The 15,508-nt window shown below is 44.4% G+C and overlaps 1 protein-coding gene across 1 annotated transcript in view; it reads left to right on the top strand.

Moving 5' to 3' along the window:
* The window catches only part of MAST2 (microtubule associated serine/threonine kinase 2), a 173,095-nt gene that overhangs the window by 136,874 nt on the left and 20,713 nt on the right, over nucleotides 1-15,508 (top strand). Inside the window, exons 5-8 of the mRNA XM_024746162.1 lie at nucleotides 4,046-4,121; nucleotides 9,239-9,317; nucleotides 11,677-11,831; nucleotides 13,739-13,814. Of these exons, the coding sequence (XP_024601930.1) occupies nucleotides 4,046-4,121; nucleotides 9,239-9,317; nucleotides 11,677-11,831; nucleotides 13,739-13,814 (386 nt within the window). The remainder of the gene's footprint in view (nucleotides 1-4,045; nucleotides 4,122-9,238; nucleotides 9,318-11,676; nucleotides 11,832-13,738; nucleotides 13,815-15,508) is intronic.

Below are 15,508 nucleotides of genomic sequence, written 5' to 3'. Positions count from 1 at the left end.
ACTTTCTTTAATAAGTTCTTTCTTCTTTTAATCCAGTCTTACAATCTCTGTCTTTTAATTGGGGCTTTTAGACTATTTACATTTACTTACTATTGTTGTTGATATGGTTTGGTTTAAATCTGTCACCTTCCTACTTGTTTTCTAATTGTACAATCTGTTTTCTCTTCTTTGCTCTTTTTCTCTCTTATTTGGAGTTTAGTGTCTTCTATTCCATTTCATATCCTTTATTGGCCTGTGAGCTATAACTCTTTGTTATTTAGTGGTTGGATTAGCATTTATAGTATATATCTTTATCACCATACTAAACCACTTCACATATAGCGTAAGAATAGTACTATTCCATTTTCACCTCCCAGCCTTTATATTATTATCTTAAACCTTTTTACTTTCATATATGTTATAAACCTTACACCACCTTATTATTTTTGTTTAAACATTATTATATTTAAAAAACATTTAAATAGTAAGAAAAAATCTTACATATTTTCCCATGTAGCTAACTTTTCCAGTGCTCTTCATTCTTTTGTGTAGATCTATATTTCCTCCTGGTATTATTTTCCTTCTGCCTAAAGGAAATTTTAAAAATATTTCTTGTAGTACAGTCTTCTGTTGAGGATTTCATTTGGCTTTTTTATCTGAAAATATCTTTATTTCACCTTTGTTTTTTAACAGTATTTTAAAAATATTTTCACTAGTGCAATGACTTCTGAAACTAACTGCCCAGAATTAGGTGAGACTTCTCAGGTTATGGGCACAGTGCTCCACAAAACTATCATTACTTTAGACATCCATGCTTGGTGATTCCCAGGCCACCCATAATTCTGACCAATTGGATACAAATTCAAGGATTCCCACTACCTCCTCAGGTTTAATAATTTGCTAGAATGACTTACAGAACTCAGGAAAGCACTGTACTTACAAATACAGTTTTATTATAACAAAAAGGGTACATTAAGAACCAGCCAGGGACTTCCCCGGTGGTTCAGTGGTTAAGAATCCGCCTTCCAATGCAGGGGACATGTATTTGATCCCTGGTCAGGAAATGAAGATCCCACGTGCCACAGGGCAACTAAGCCAGCATGCTCTAGAGCCTGCTCACCACAACTGGAGAGCCCATGTGCCACAACTACTGAGCCCGTGCACTCTGGAGCCCACGCACCACAACTAGAGAGGCTGCGTACTACAACTACTGAGCCTCTGTGCCACAACAAAGAGCCTGCGCACTGCAACTAAGACCCTATGCAGCCAAATAAGTAAATAAATAAACAAATCAGCCAAAATAAGAGACTTATAAGGTGAGGTCTGAGAGGGTGCCACGTGTGAAGCTTCTAGTGCCTTCTCTCCATGAAGTCTAGATGCATCAATCCCCCCGGCACGCTGATGTGTAACAGTACGCAGAGTATTATTAACCAGGAAAGCTCATCAAAGCTTTGGTGTCCAGAGTGCTTATTGGGGTTTCATTATGTAGGTGTGATTGATTGATTCATTGGCTATGTGATTGCACTCAGTCTCTAGCGCCCCTCCATTCCCTGGAGGTCAGAGTAATATCAGATGGCTTAAAGCCCCAGCCCTCTAGTCACATGATTGGTCATCTCATTTGCATAAACTGTCTGGCCCCACCATAAATAACAAAGACACTCCCATCACTTGGGAAATTGCAAAGATTTAGAGACACATTCCCGGGAACTGGGGACAAACGCCACCAGATTCTTTATTACACAATAGCTGGTATAGAATTCTAGGTTGGTGGGATTTATGTTTTTTTTCATTAATTTAAAGATGTTGTTCCATTGCCTTCAGGCATTGTTTTCAATGAGAAGTCTGCTATAATCCTTATCTTTGTTTCTCTGTATATAACATGTCTTTCTTACCCCCCATCCACCTCCCAGCTGCTTCTAAGATTTTTCTTTTTATCATGAGTTTTGAGCAATATGATTATAATGTGCTTTGGTATAGTTTTCTTCCTCCTTCGCTCAGGGTTCTTGGAGAGTCTTAGATATGTGGGTTTATAGTTTTCTTCCACCAAATTTGGAAAACTGTCAGCGATTATTTCTTCAAATATGTTTTTCTGCTCCCCCACTCTCTTCTCCTTTAAGGATTATTAGTCTGCTTGAAGTTGTCTCACAGCTCAGTGATGTGCTGGTTTTTATTATTGTTGTTTACAGCTTTTTTTCCTCTCAGTGTTAGTTATTTCTGACATATGTGTGTTCTATGAACCCCTAGCTTTACTGTGAGCACCTGGATGATTCATGTTCTTCCCGATAACCATCACCACACCTGGTCCTTGGAAGGCTGGTCATTGTTTGTAGGATACTCATGTCCGGCAATTTCCTTGAGGCTTTAGCTGGGTGGTTGTTTTGGGGATTTTTTGCGGTACGCGGGCCTCTCACTGTCGTGGCCTCTCCCATTGCGGAGCACAGGCTCCGGACGCGCAGGCCCAGCAGCCATGGCTCACGGGCCCAGCCGCTCCGCGACATGTGGGATCTTCCCGGACCGGGGCACAAACCCGTGTCCCCTGTATCGGCAGGCAGACTCTCAACCACTGCGCCACCAGGGAAGCCCTAGCTGGGTGGTTTTGGGAACCAACAAAGGGCATCTAGTTTTACATGTCATAGATCAAACTGAAGATACTTTTTATCTCTGAGATGACACTATTTTAAAAGAATAGGGATTTTTTTTTAAGACCTTGATAATTCTGAGGAGGCCTGATCTTTTTAAGTCCTGCCTAAGGAAACAGTTTTTCCAAATCACTTTTCTCACACCCTGGTGGCATGTGCCAGCCAGGAAGTGGGATAGATTGTAGGAGATAGCCCTAGACGCATGGGAAACCCAGAGCTGGTACTAGGTTGAGAACATAAGGTTGTACACCTCATTGGGGATCCCTGTCAAGAGGATGAGTGGAAGCTGAAAATGCCTCTTCTTCACTAGTTCTCCTAAAGAGAGTGCCTTTATATAATTGATATAGAGGTGCTGCATAGGGTAGGGGGGCATTGTTTGAGAGGCTGGTTTTTCCAAGATCAGTACAGAAAGGCAAGTGCTATCCACACCTGCTGAATGGAGATAATGAGAAACACTTGGGCAGCTTCGTGGCACCTTGGAACAGTCATACCCTATACAGGAAATAAACTGCCCAAGAAAAAGCCAGGGCATGGTGAACTACCAGGTCCTTGGATAGCAGTTCCTCATAGCCAGTGTTGGTTCATAGAGGTGAGCACAGAAGTGGGGAGGTGGGCAGGGACTGGCAGAGTGGTTAGCACATCACAGAGTATGGTGCTTACTTCAACATGATTTTTGGGTAGGGACATGTTGCCAGTTCCTCCTAAATACCAGCCCCCAGCTGGAAGTTAGACCAAAGAAGTATGGCAGGCTTAGGTTTGAGAATTGTGGTCATCGCGCTGAGGTAAGCACACAGTTTTGTTCAAAGCTTCTGAGCTTAAGTTTACAAGTTATAAGGAACATGTGAAAACTAATAAAGGGATAGAGATAATTCCTACACTGTGAAGGGGTTGGGCATGCTTTGCAGACTTGGGGGCCTTGTGTATGGACTGTTTAAGGAGCACTGCTCTCCTGAGAACTTCATTTTCGCTTAAGCACACATATTTCTGGGTTAGCCCCTTGGATGCAGTGTGCAGAGATATATGTGCAAGAGACTTTCAGGCCAGGAGTCCCGTTGCCCTTTGAGAAGTGGGAGCGTTTGGCCGTGCTATCTGTACTGAATGAGTTCAAGCCTTTGGAAAGTTGGGTTAACTTGAATAGGGAGATTGGAACCTGAGGCGTTCCAAGGAGGGCAGGTTGATGCTAGATCTAAAACAGATGTCTGAGAAGCATAGATGGTTATAGGCAACTTGGGAACAAGGGAGAAACCTCTGGGCTGCCAGTTTTTGCAAAGAGAGAATTACTAAACTAATGGTGGACCTGGAAAAATAACCATATAATGCTAATTGCCTATGCTAGGGGCTGATTTCTTCCCTGAAGGTTATTATCATCTCAACCCTCCTCAGAAGCAAACCTCACAGAGGATTTCTTTTACTTTCCTTGTCCACAGGTAACAGTCCTTTGGACAGCCCCCGGAATTTCTCTCCAAATGCACCTGCTCACTTTTCCTTTGTTCCTGCCCGTAGGTAAGTTGATAGAAAAACTCCTCTGTGACTAACATGTGTGGCATTTGCATGAATGTTAGTTAAATGTCAGCTTCCTCCTTTGAGGCACTGCCCTTCCAAGTGTGTTACCTTGGTCTACCAGCCATCAAAATTCCTTTCCTGCTTTCCTCGCCCAGGTCATAAACGTCTTGTTCAAGCTTTGCTTTCCAAACACTGTAGGTATTTGTGTTTGAATGTTCAAATGGGCAAGTAGATATTAGAAGTGAATTTATCTTATAATCTTAAGCACAAGCCCCTGGTTTCCTGAGGGTATGTTCGAAAACATTATACTCTTGACTGAAAGCTGTCCTAGAGTGATCAATGAGAAAATGGGTTCTCCTCCCAGGAGGACCCAAAGTTATACTCTTATTCCTCTAACTCAGGTAGTTCCAGGGAGCTAGAAGAGGCCATTTATGCCTCCCTTCTTGGGGATAAAGAGACTCACAGATCTTCACTTATCCTCCCATGAATTTAGAAAGATTTGGTGTGTTGCAGAGCCATGCTTGTATTCCTCACATTTCACTTATTTCTGGAAATGATATCAACTTATCCCTGGCCCATGGTAGCAGTTCAGCCCATTGCCAGGGTATCACCTGGCCTCTGGAGAAGTAATGAGCTTATTGACATGAGTCAATCCATATACCAAGGCTTCTTCTTTTTTTTTTTTTTTTTTAAATACATTTATTTATTTGTTTATTTTTGGCTGTGTTGGGTCTTCATTGCTGCATGTGGACTTTCTCTAGTTGCGGTGAGTGGGTGCTACTCTTTGTTCTGGTGTGTGGGCTTCTCATTGCAGTGGCTTCTCTTGTTGAGGAGCATGGGCTCTAGGCGCACAGGCTTCAGTAGCCGTGGCACGCGGGCTCAGTAGTTGTGGTTCGTGGGCTCTGGAGTGCAGGCTCAGTAGTTGTGGCGCACGGACTTAGTTGCTCCACAGCATGTGGGATCTTCCCAGACCAGGGCTCGAACCTGTGTCCCCTGCATTGGCAGGTGGATTCTTAACCACCGCATCACCAGGGAAGTCCCCCAAGACTTCTTAAACAAATTATTTACTTTTCAGAACATCTCTAAAGTTCTTTCTTGGCAGCGTTCACGTTCTTTGACTTTATTCTTTATTTTTATTTTAAAAAATATTCTTGTTTGGAGTCAGTCTTTGGTATTAAGACCTCCAGAAAAATCATGGCTCCAGATTTGGAGCCTCTAATGGTTGGAGAATGATCTATACATCTTGAGATCAGAGTAGTAGTAGTAGTACTCAGACTACTTTTATAAAAGAGATAACAGAAAAAGAACAGATTCCAAATTTAACAGCATTAACTCACTGTTAAAATGGCAACCCAGAAGAAATCCACCCCCTTCCTCTCCAGGATTCTATGCAGCTGAAAAGGTCGTGGATGGGTTGGGAAAAGTTTGATGGCTGACTTGGGTGCCCCTCCTGACCCAATTGCCTTATTCAAAGCAAGTATCGTCAGAGTTTGTTCCATGGACTCACCTCTCCTACCCTGTGTAACTTCGTTAGTTAACTAAGGATCCAGATAGGAACACTTACAGTATAGGTATATAATGGATGGATGCATTTGCTTTCCAGCCCAGCTGAAGGTCTAACTTATCTCAGACTTCCTGCCTTGATTGTGTTTGAACTCTAGCCTCAGATTAGGTAGGACCTGTGACTGTTCTCTGTAAATGGCATTGAGTCATTTTCCATTCATTCAATAAATATTTACTGAGTACCCGGTAAGCCCAGGCACATGCTGTGTACTTAGTTATATAGTGGGAACCAGACAGAGCCCTAACTTTATAGAAACTTAGTAGACTTAGTAGAGTCTGTGCACTTGTTGTTCCCTTTGAGGGAATGCTGTTCCCTCAGGTCTTCGCTTAGTTAACTCCTTCTTGTCTTTCATTTCTCATCTTAAATGTCAACTCCCCAGAGAGGTCTTCCCTCACCATACAATATAAAGGAGCCCCCTTATCATTCTCTAGCAAACCATCCAGTTTTATTTTCAAACTAGTACTTTTCAATGCCTGATACAGTCACCCCTCGGTATCCAGAGGGGATTGGTTCCAGGACCCTGGTGGATACCAAAGTCTACAGATGTTTAAATCCCTTATATAAAATGGCATAGTATTTGCATATAACCTATGCACATCCTCTTGTATACTTTAAATCATCTCTAGATTACTTATAATAGCTAATACAATGTAAATGATATGTAAATAGTTTTAAATACAGTGTGAATAGTTGCTGGCATGGAGCACATTCAAGTTTGGCTTTGTGGAACTTTCTGGATTTTTTTTCCCTTGAATATTTTTGATTCACTGTTGGTTGAATCTACAGATACAGAACCCATGGATAAGGAGGGCTGACTGTAGTTTCTTATTTGTTTTCTGTTTCCTCTCAACCAGAATCAAAGCACCTTTAATAGAGATGCCTTAATATGTTGAAAATATGTCTGCTAGTATATAATAAGCACTCAATCGGTGCTTATTGATTGAATGAGTGGTGGGGAAGAATAACGAACAAGCAAACTAACAAATATATTGCTATAACCTGTGATAAGCACCGTGAAGGGAAAGAACATGATGCTGCCTAAAAGAGTAGGAAGGGAATGAGGCTGGAGAGTCTGTACTGGGTGGTCATGTAAGGCCTCTTGGAAGGAGTGACTTTTAAGCCAACCTGAAGGGTAAGAGGGAGCCTGCCATGTTGGGAGTGAGGATGCAGGTGTGTAGACCAGTCCATGCAGAGGGAATAGCATGTTGCATTGGTGTCCTGTGTCTGCATCATTCCCTGGGCTTTAGGAGTAGGATCAGCCGGGGGCTTTGGGACCTGGTATTACCACTGAGATCCACATGGGTCTGTGCTAGGTGGCCTGAAGTTTGAGTCGTATGTGTGGAAGACAGAACCCCGGGCTGTCCCCTTACCAGACATAGTAGGAAAAGTAGCTAGGTATTGGTGGGGGAGGGGAGGAAGACTTCAACCCTGCGAAACAAGGTACTCAAGAATTGTGTTTCCTATCACTGAAGTTGGGCATGAGCTTTATAGCATCACATTAGTTTGGAATATCACACAAAAGGCAGATTTAATGAAACTCCAGGGATAGACCCATTAGTCACACGATTTCACTACTAACTTACACACATTCGTAAACAAAAGGTTTGTCTCTGCCAAGCTAGACCAAATGTCATGTGTCAAACAGAGCAGTCTCTCTGGTTCCCTTTGATTCTCATTTTAATGTATGTCTTTTCACTACAGCCATGGCCACAGAGCAGACAGGTAATAGCGGATGTGATGGGGAGAGGGGCTGGGAAACTGCTATGCATGGCCAGACAGTATGGTTTGTGGTTTCATGCTTGGTGAGAACTGGCTGTGATGAGTCTTCTCTGACTGTGGGTATGAACATTTGGCCTTTCATTTCTATCAAAGAGGCCCTAACGGAGCCCCCTCTACCTGCTGGAACCAAGGCTCCGTGCTCATATGTTTAGAAGGCAGCATTTGCTAAATATTTACTTCCAAGCTTCTGAGCATAGGAACAGGTCTCCCTCATTCCCACAACTTTCCTCAGTCACCCAGTGGGATGACCAGGCAGAGGAAATGGAGGCATCCTGTAGTGGCATTTCTGACTCTGGTGGTCCCTGCTCTTCAGTTTACAGAAAAATGGCTGCCATGCAGTTGGTTCCCACTTCTTTATGAAGGAGGAAAAATCACCTGTGGAGAAGTGTGTCTGACAAGGGTTTGGGAAATGCCTCCCTGAGTTAGACTAGTCCCATCTTTGCTGAGCTCTGTTTTCCTGGAATTGACTTGCTTCCTTGTGTAGAGCTCTCAGGACCCAAAAGAGAGATCAGAGAGAATATCATGTTTGAGCAGCCTCCTGGACATTTCTTTGCCTCAGAGACTAGGTTCCAGCAGGACCGGCTGCCTGGGTGGCATGAAGTTTGAGTCATGTGCATGTGGCATGGAACCCCCGGCTATCCCCTTACAGAACATAGTAGGAAAAGCTGCCTGGTATTGGTGGGGGTGGAGAGGAGTGCTTCCAAAAGAGAAGCCCTGGCAAGATTGATTCCTTTTTTTCCTTCGTCCTCTCCATGCCTCCCTGCACCCACCTTTAACTGTGGAGCCTGGAACAATTCATCCAGATCTCTGGGTCTTAATGTTTTCTCTGAAGGTTGAGAGTATTGAACTTAACTTCTAAAGGTCCTCCACTGCTAACGTTCTTAGGTTCTGTGGGTCACATCAAAGAAGTTTTTCTATAACTTCAACCAGAGCAGGCTGTACCCCTAAGCTCCACAAGAAAGAACATTTGTGTTACAACACATCCTGTAGTCCAGGAAAAAATCACTTGTCCATGTTATAAAAGCTTCAAACCAGATACTTGCTTGATCTTTCTTCTCTAAAGCAAAGCAGATAACTGTGGTTCTCTGTGATGAGAGCTTCAGAGCACATCCTCTAAAGAGCAGCTGGAAGCCTGCCCCAAAGTCTCATATATGGCCAAGCTATGCCACTTCACTCTTCTTTCATAAGGTTGCTGTCACTCTTTGGCAAACATTCTCAAAGATTGGACTTATGAGTCCTAATGGGTCCTGGGTAGCCTTTGACTGTTTGCAATCTATTGATTCATACTCAGACCCAGGTGGTAGTTTCGCTTCTTCCTGGTTATCAACCCAGTGGCCTGGGGAACACCAAAGGACCCTTCTCATGGAGCCTTCAAAAAAGGAACTAGCATTTCAGTGGTAGTTCTCTCCTTGTGATGATGCCTTTAGCTGCAGTCCTCTGTCATTGCTTCTCTGTCATTGCTAAACGTGAATAAGTTGAGAGTGTAAAGATTTTTATTCCAAAACCATAGTATTGCATAACAGATATTCTTATTTAAAGTTATGGACTCCTTTATAGTCAGAGATGTCTGTCTTTGCAGTGGAAAACACACAACAATAGGCCCCATGTAGGAAAGAGATATGAAAGCGTGTGCTGGACTGAGCAGTACTGTCTTGAGACAAGAAAGAGCCTACCAATGAATCAACTGCCCCAAAAAACCTGATGGAAAGACAGGCAGGTCCTGGGCTCAGGGTGGGGTTCGGTAGAAACTGCCTAACATTCTTTTCTTACATAGGACTGATGGACGGCGCTGGTCTTTGGCCTCTTTGCCTTCTTCAGGCTATGGAACCAACACTCCTAGCTCCACTGTCTCAGTAAGTAGCCAAATCTGTGGCCGTACCTCCTTCACCCTGAGGAAATACTTCCCTACAGGTATTGCTCCCTGTCCCTACAGTGTTGCAAAGTGGTTCTCAACTTTTTCTCCAAAGCCCAACTCAAAAAGGTTGCTTGGGATGAGGCTGAGAGGGACAGAGGTCTGGTGGCCTTTAACAGCCATAGTCAGATCCATTAAATGCCTTTGGAAAGAATTAACCAGCATGTTTCTGAGCGTCAGTTATTCCTAGTGGAGTCAGAAGAGGGCTTGAGGATGGACTTTTGCTTTGCCCGTGAGGCCAGGCACAGGCACTCCTAAGCATGGTTCCCTTGCTCCCCTATTTTATTTGTAGAACTGCAACCAAGAGCAAATAACACCACCCCCCACCATGTCACAAAGGCCTGGTAGACCCTCCTCCAACTTTTTCACCTTTTCCTTTCAAAAAAGAAGGGAAGGATGAATGTGATTTGGTATTCAAGTTTGATTGTATATCAGCAAAAATATATATATATTGGGCCTGTCTCTAAAACTTCTAGTTATGTCTCTTTTAGAGAAGATTTTAGCCTAAAATACAACAAATGTCCTAACTGCCACCATGCACAATTGACCCTAAAATGAGTCTTCCTCATTGAGCAACATTTAATTGAAGCCAGGATGACAAGTTGGCAAACACGTTCTGTAAAGGGCGCATATTTTAGGCTTTGTAGGCCACAGACTGGATGACCCGTTTCTCCACGTCTTCCACCATTCTTGAGGTCTTCTCAGCTCAGTTTGTATTCATAAATCCCAAGCAGGTAAAAGAAGTTATCATTTCCTCCCTTGACCTAGATATTACTCTTTTTAAAAATTTTTTATTATTATTTTTTTTGGCCGCTCTGTGCTGCATGTGGGATCTTAGTTCCCCAACCTGGGATCAAACCCGTGCCCCCTGCAGTGAAAGCACGGAGTCTTAACCACTGGACCACCAGGATAGTCCTAGATTTTACTCTTAAATTAATCCAAAGATCTCACTGGTCTTTTGGCAGCTGTTTAGTTTCAGATCTTTCCCTAGTAAATATCCCTTCCCCATAATGCTTTACTCAAACAGGTGATTTTTGAGACCCAAAGTGAGAGTCATGTATTTATTATATATATATTCCTGTTCAATAAGTTTTAATAGACTCAACCCATTGCTCCAGCTTATTTTATTGGAATACCTTAAAATACCAATTTTGCTTCATGTTAGTTGCAGTTGGGTGAGAATACTTTTTGCAACTTCTATCCAAATCATTTATAAAACTGTGACCAAGACAGAGCCTCATGAAAACCTCCCACTAGCTGTTTACAACTTTATGTATTAGAGGATTCCATGAGAGAAGTGTGCAAAGTCAAAAAAGTTTTGATTTCTCACTTGGTATTAAGGCTTACGTGTGGCAACGGTTTTCTTGGTGTGGTAATGCAGCTTTGAGTGTAAGTGAATTTAGACATTTAACCCCAGATCCTTCATCAGTTGGTGAACAGAAATTGAGCCAATAGTGTTAGATTTGCTGCTGCTGTAGCCAGTCTTGTCAGGTAAGGGCAGGAGTTCACTGATCCAGGTGCCGACCAGGGCCGCCACGGCAATGGCTGCATTGGTGGGATGCCTGTAATAGCACAGCTCACTTCCTCGAATTGTCTCTTGTGATTCTGGAATCTCAATCGTTGGGCCATGTTTAGAATTCTTAATTGTTTTCAGGTCAAGTCTAATCTTTGGGTTCTAGATCTAAAAATAATTTTCTTCCCTGCTGGATTTTCTTGCCTATTGGTGTCCCTAGAGCCTGGGCAAAGCCTTCACAGCTGCAGCGAAGCCAGTTGCCCTCTGGGTAACAGCCTAAAGGAAACATTGCTGAGCCATCCTGGGGCTCTCCCAAGGTGTTGTAGAAGGCAAAACTTATGGGGATGTCATTTGTAGGCTGGGCATACCTAGAACATTTCCTAATAAGCCAGGAAGCATGATTTATTAATTACTTGCCATTCTAACTAGCCAGAAGCTTCACTGAGGGCAAAGGGTCCACGTGGAAGAATCTGCTTTTTGCCACCTAAAGAGGCTCCCTAGGTAGTTGGGGAGCTGTCACACCTCATGAATGTCTGGGTCTGGCCCCCTGCAAGGCTCATGAAGGACAATAGCATCTTGGCTTCATCGGAACTGAGAGCTCTGAAGGATAGAGATGAACAGGATCATGCACAGTGGAGACTCAAGGGAGCAAGGGAAAGCATGCTGGCTGTGGGCTGACTTCAGGTTTACGTTGACTGGGGAGCCACTGACCATTTTCAGTCCTTCTCCACTTCTAGACTGCCTTAGACATGTCTTTAATGCTTTTTAAAAATGTTGTCCCCTCTAGTCATCATGCTCCTCGCAGGAAAAGCTGCACCAGTTGCCCTTCCAGCCTACAGCCGACGAGCTGCACTTTCTGACGAAGCATTTCAGCACAGAGAGTGTACCCGATGAAGAAGGACGGCAGTCCCCGGCCCTGCGGCCCCGCTCCCGCAGCCTCAGGTGAGGGTGCTCTCCACCCACTGCCCTGGTGCCCATGGAGTTCAGCTTGTCTGCACAGCCTAGGAGTCAACAAACTTATTCCATAAAGGGCAAGGTAGTAAATAATTCACACTTTGTAGGCCATATCGTCTCTGGCAGCTACTTACTCTGCTGTTGTGCAGAGTCATCCACAGACATTATGTAAACTTTATTTATAAAAGCAGCCAGCGGGCCAGATGTGGCCTGCGGGCTGTAGTTTGCCAACCCCTGGCGTAGCACATAGGCACAGCTCAAATGAGTCAAGTGCCGTGAAGCTCAAGCCCTTTGGTATTGGGTACAGCTCAACTCACCATCACAAGAGGTGCCTGAAGATGCTGCCAAGGGGTCCCTCTTTTTCCCTTTGAAAGTAGTTGGCAGTAGAAATGTACTTTGGACTCCATTCAGTAAAAGGAGAGTAATAGTGTCATCCATTCTGATGGTTACCTGGCTGCAGAACCCAGAGGCCCAGCATATATAAACTAGGCCAATTAAAAAAGTTGCTTCTGAGGACACTTGTGGCTGACTCGGGGAAGAAGCCCATTGCAGAAGCAGAACTAAATGCCCATCTAAATCTGTCTCATTTCCCTGAATCACCTGGGCTCATCAAACCAAACAAACCTTAACAGCTGATTTATCTGTGTACTCCATAGATTAAATCAGCTCTTCTCTTTGGCATTAGGTGGTAAATCTGTGCCAGAATTCCAGGTTAAGGGAGAGGGTGGAGAATAAAATGATCATGGCTTTAAGTGATCGAGCTCAGATTTCCAGGGTCCCTGGGAAATAAGAAGTTGGTTCACATGTTCAGGGTGGAGGCCCAGAGGAGCAGTGCCTTCCAGAAAGAGTCCCCTCAGGTCATGTTGGCACTGCAAGTGCCAGTGAGCTGAGCCAGACCACAAAGACTGGTTCAAGTTCAGATTGGTGAGAAAAATGACTGGGACTGCAGTGCAAAGGGTCAGACATACAAATGAGGGAGTGTGAAGTGTGGAGCCCAGTGTGTTTCTTTGTCTCATACAGAGGAACGTCTGAATCTTGGTGCTCTTCACACTCCACACAGAGATGGGCACCTTTTAGGCCATTTGAGACTGAGAGGACTACAGTACCTGTGGGAAATCCCTGAGGATTACTCTTAAAAAGCTGGGTAATGTGCATTAATGTAGCAGGCAGACCACGGCCTACTGTAGGGAGGAAAGGCAGAAAAGAACGGTTCTGAACATAGCTCAGCTGGGATCACATGTCGGGCACCAAACTGGGCAGGACCCAAATAGCCATTCAGTTGTATGGCTCAAACTCTGAATCCTTTAAGAGGATGTAATCACACATGGGCCAAAGGGGAAGATTTAGATGACCCAGGTTTATAATTCACTACGGGCTAGCTGGACTGGCCTCATTCATCCCCCAGGTGAGAGCTAAGTTAGCCCCATTGGATGCAGCTTGTTTAGAAAAGATACAGGTATACACTGTCTTCCTTTGGTTGTTTTGGTGGTGGTTTGATTTGATTTGATTCCTAGAACATGCTGGGGTATGCCCAACCCCACTGGCCAAAGCAAAGAAGACCCAGAGAGTCCTGTTCTGGAGGAAGTGATCCTAGAAGAACCACCAGTGGCCTCAAGAGTGGTCTCCTCCTGTCTAGGCCTTTTCAGGCCCTGGCAGAAGTCTTTGTGAAGGCCAGGCCTCTTACAGGAAGGTAGTCTAGCTCCAGATGGCACACTTTTGAGCTGAACAGTGCTGGCAGCTCCAGGAATAAGAAAGGCTCTGGAACTCAGCACTCCTTAAGGTGGGAGTGTGTGGGTGCTGCAGACAGTGGGTGGGCACGGGCTCTGGGAATGGGCATCTTTCTCCTTGAAGGTTCCCTGGCACTAAAGTAACACAGTTGTTTCCTTCTTATTTAGTCCTGGACGGTCACCAGTTTCCTTTGACAGTGAAATAATAATGATGAATCATGTGTACAAGGAAAGATTCCCCAAGGTAAGGATCCAGTTTAAAGGAGACTGGTAATGCCTCTGAGGATGCCACCTCCAGCCAGCCCCAGTGGGAAGACTGGGGGTGGGGGAGTCGCCAGAGGCAATCTGGAAGGAGATCAGGGAGGCGCCAGGAGGAGGAGGACACAAGCATGAGGGCTTTCAGACTGCTGGCGAAGAGGAAGGCAGCAGAGGACTTTGAGTTTGGGGATCGTACTTGCAGAGCCTCTAATTTCTCCACTCCCCAGAGAAATGGGTATCCAGAGGGAAATGTCGAAAACATATCCCACTGTATATTAGTGGGAAGGAAAGAGCAGAGACCTTGTTTCTGACCGTGCACATCAGGATCCATGAGTCGGGGTCCCCCAGAAGGAGATTTGCCCTCTGAGAGCACCTTCACTTAATGCAGATTTCTAAAGCAGCACTCCCATTACCAAGCACAAACAGAGCTACGCTGGAAATTTCCTCTGGCAGGAAGTTGTCCAGAGAGAGCAGTAAGGTGGGAGACAGCTCAGAGTTGCTATTCACATTTGGACTTGTGTTTTCAAGCAGGGAAATGCTGAGGGAGGAAGGTAGGTTACTGTCCTGAGATGGTTGAGAAATGGTCTTCACAACTGCAGTTTGACTGTAAACCTCCTTGTATGTGGAACAAGGGCCTTGTTTTCCATTTGCATTTCTTTTGAACACCACATGCCTAAACACTCTGACCTGGCTTTCTAATGATAGCCCCTGTTCCTGTAGAACACAGCCAGTTCTGTCCGAGAGAGGATCAGGGCCTGACGGAGACTCCCTCTCCATGACAACAGCGAGAATGGGGTCTTCAAGCCTCTTTCTTCATCCTCCATCCAGACCCCCGGCTCTACCTGTTCATCTGTATCTAGGGTCTGCGATGTGTGGTTCCCTGCTCCTCCGAGAGTGTCCTTTTTCGAGACTTGAGTAGTCTCCTGGGCACACACGGGTGGCTTAGGGAAAAAGTGCGAAGCCCTTGTGCTTTCCCTCTTGACATTCACAGTGAAGCAGAGCAGTGAGGAGGAGCTCAGACTCTGGAACCAGGCCGACTGGGTTCAAGTTGGCTTCTACCATTTATTAGCCTCATGACCCTGGGCAGATTATTTAACTTCTCTGAGCTTCATTTGCCTCATCTGTAATCTGAGATAATAAGAGTATCTATCTCATAGGGAGTTTGTGAAGATTAGTGAACATTAAACTTTTCTAACTGTGCCCAGGACATAGTTAGCGCTCAGTAAGTGTTAGCTGTTATTTCTTTGCTGCCCTGTGGTCTGCACTTTCTAGCCTTCAAATGGGCACTGGAGAGTAAGAGCAAGGAAGAGGGGCAGAATGAACAGCTAGGAAATCATTCAGTTGTGCCTTGCTTCTTCATAAAAAAGTTTGGGTGTGTATAGTGTTTAGAAATGCACCTCGCGTGTTTCCTCCTCCTCTTCCTCCTTGTGTATTAGGTGTTGTATTGTTATCCTAGCATTGCACATTTGTATGTAAGATGAACTCATGTTAGAAAAAGCATGTTAAGATTCCTTCCATTCCCTCTTCTCTTTCACCTCCCCTCCTCTCCCTCTCTCCCTACCACACCGCTACACCATAAATATGTGTGTGTGTGTGTGTGTATATATATATATGTGTGTATATATATATATGTGTATATATATATATATATATATATATATATATACACACACACACACA

Source organism: Neophocaena asiaeorientalis, unplaced genomic scaffold, assembly GCF_003031525.2.
Source record: "Neophocaena asiaeorientalis asiaeorientalis breed wild unplaced genomic scaffold, Neophocaena_asiaeorientalis_V1.1 scaffold51, whole genome shotgun sequence".
NCBI lineage: Eukaryota > Metazoa > Chordata > Mammalia > Artiodactyla > Phocoenidae > Neophocaena > Neophocaena asiaeorientalis.
The sequence above is the reverse complement of the archived record's forward strand: the minus strand, read 5'-3'. Positions and strand labels throughout refer to the sequence as shown.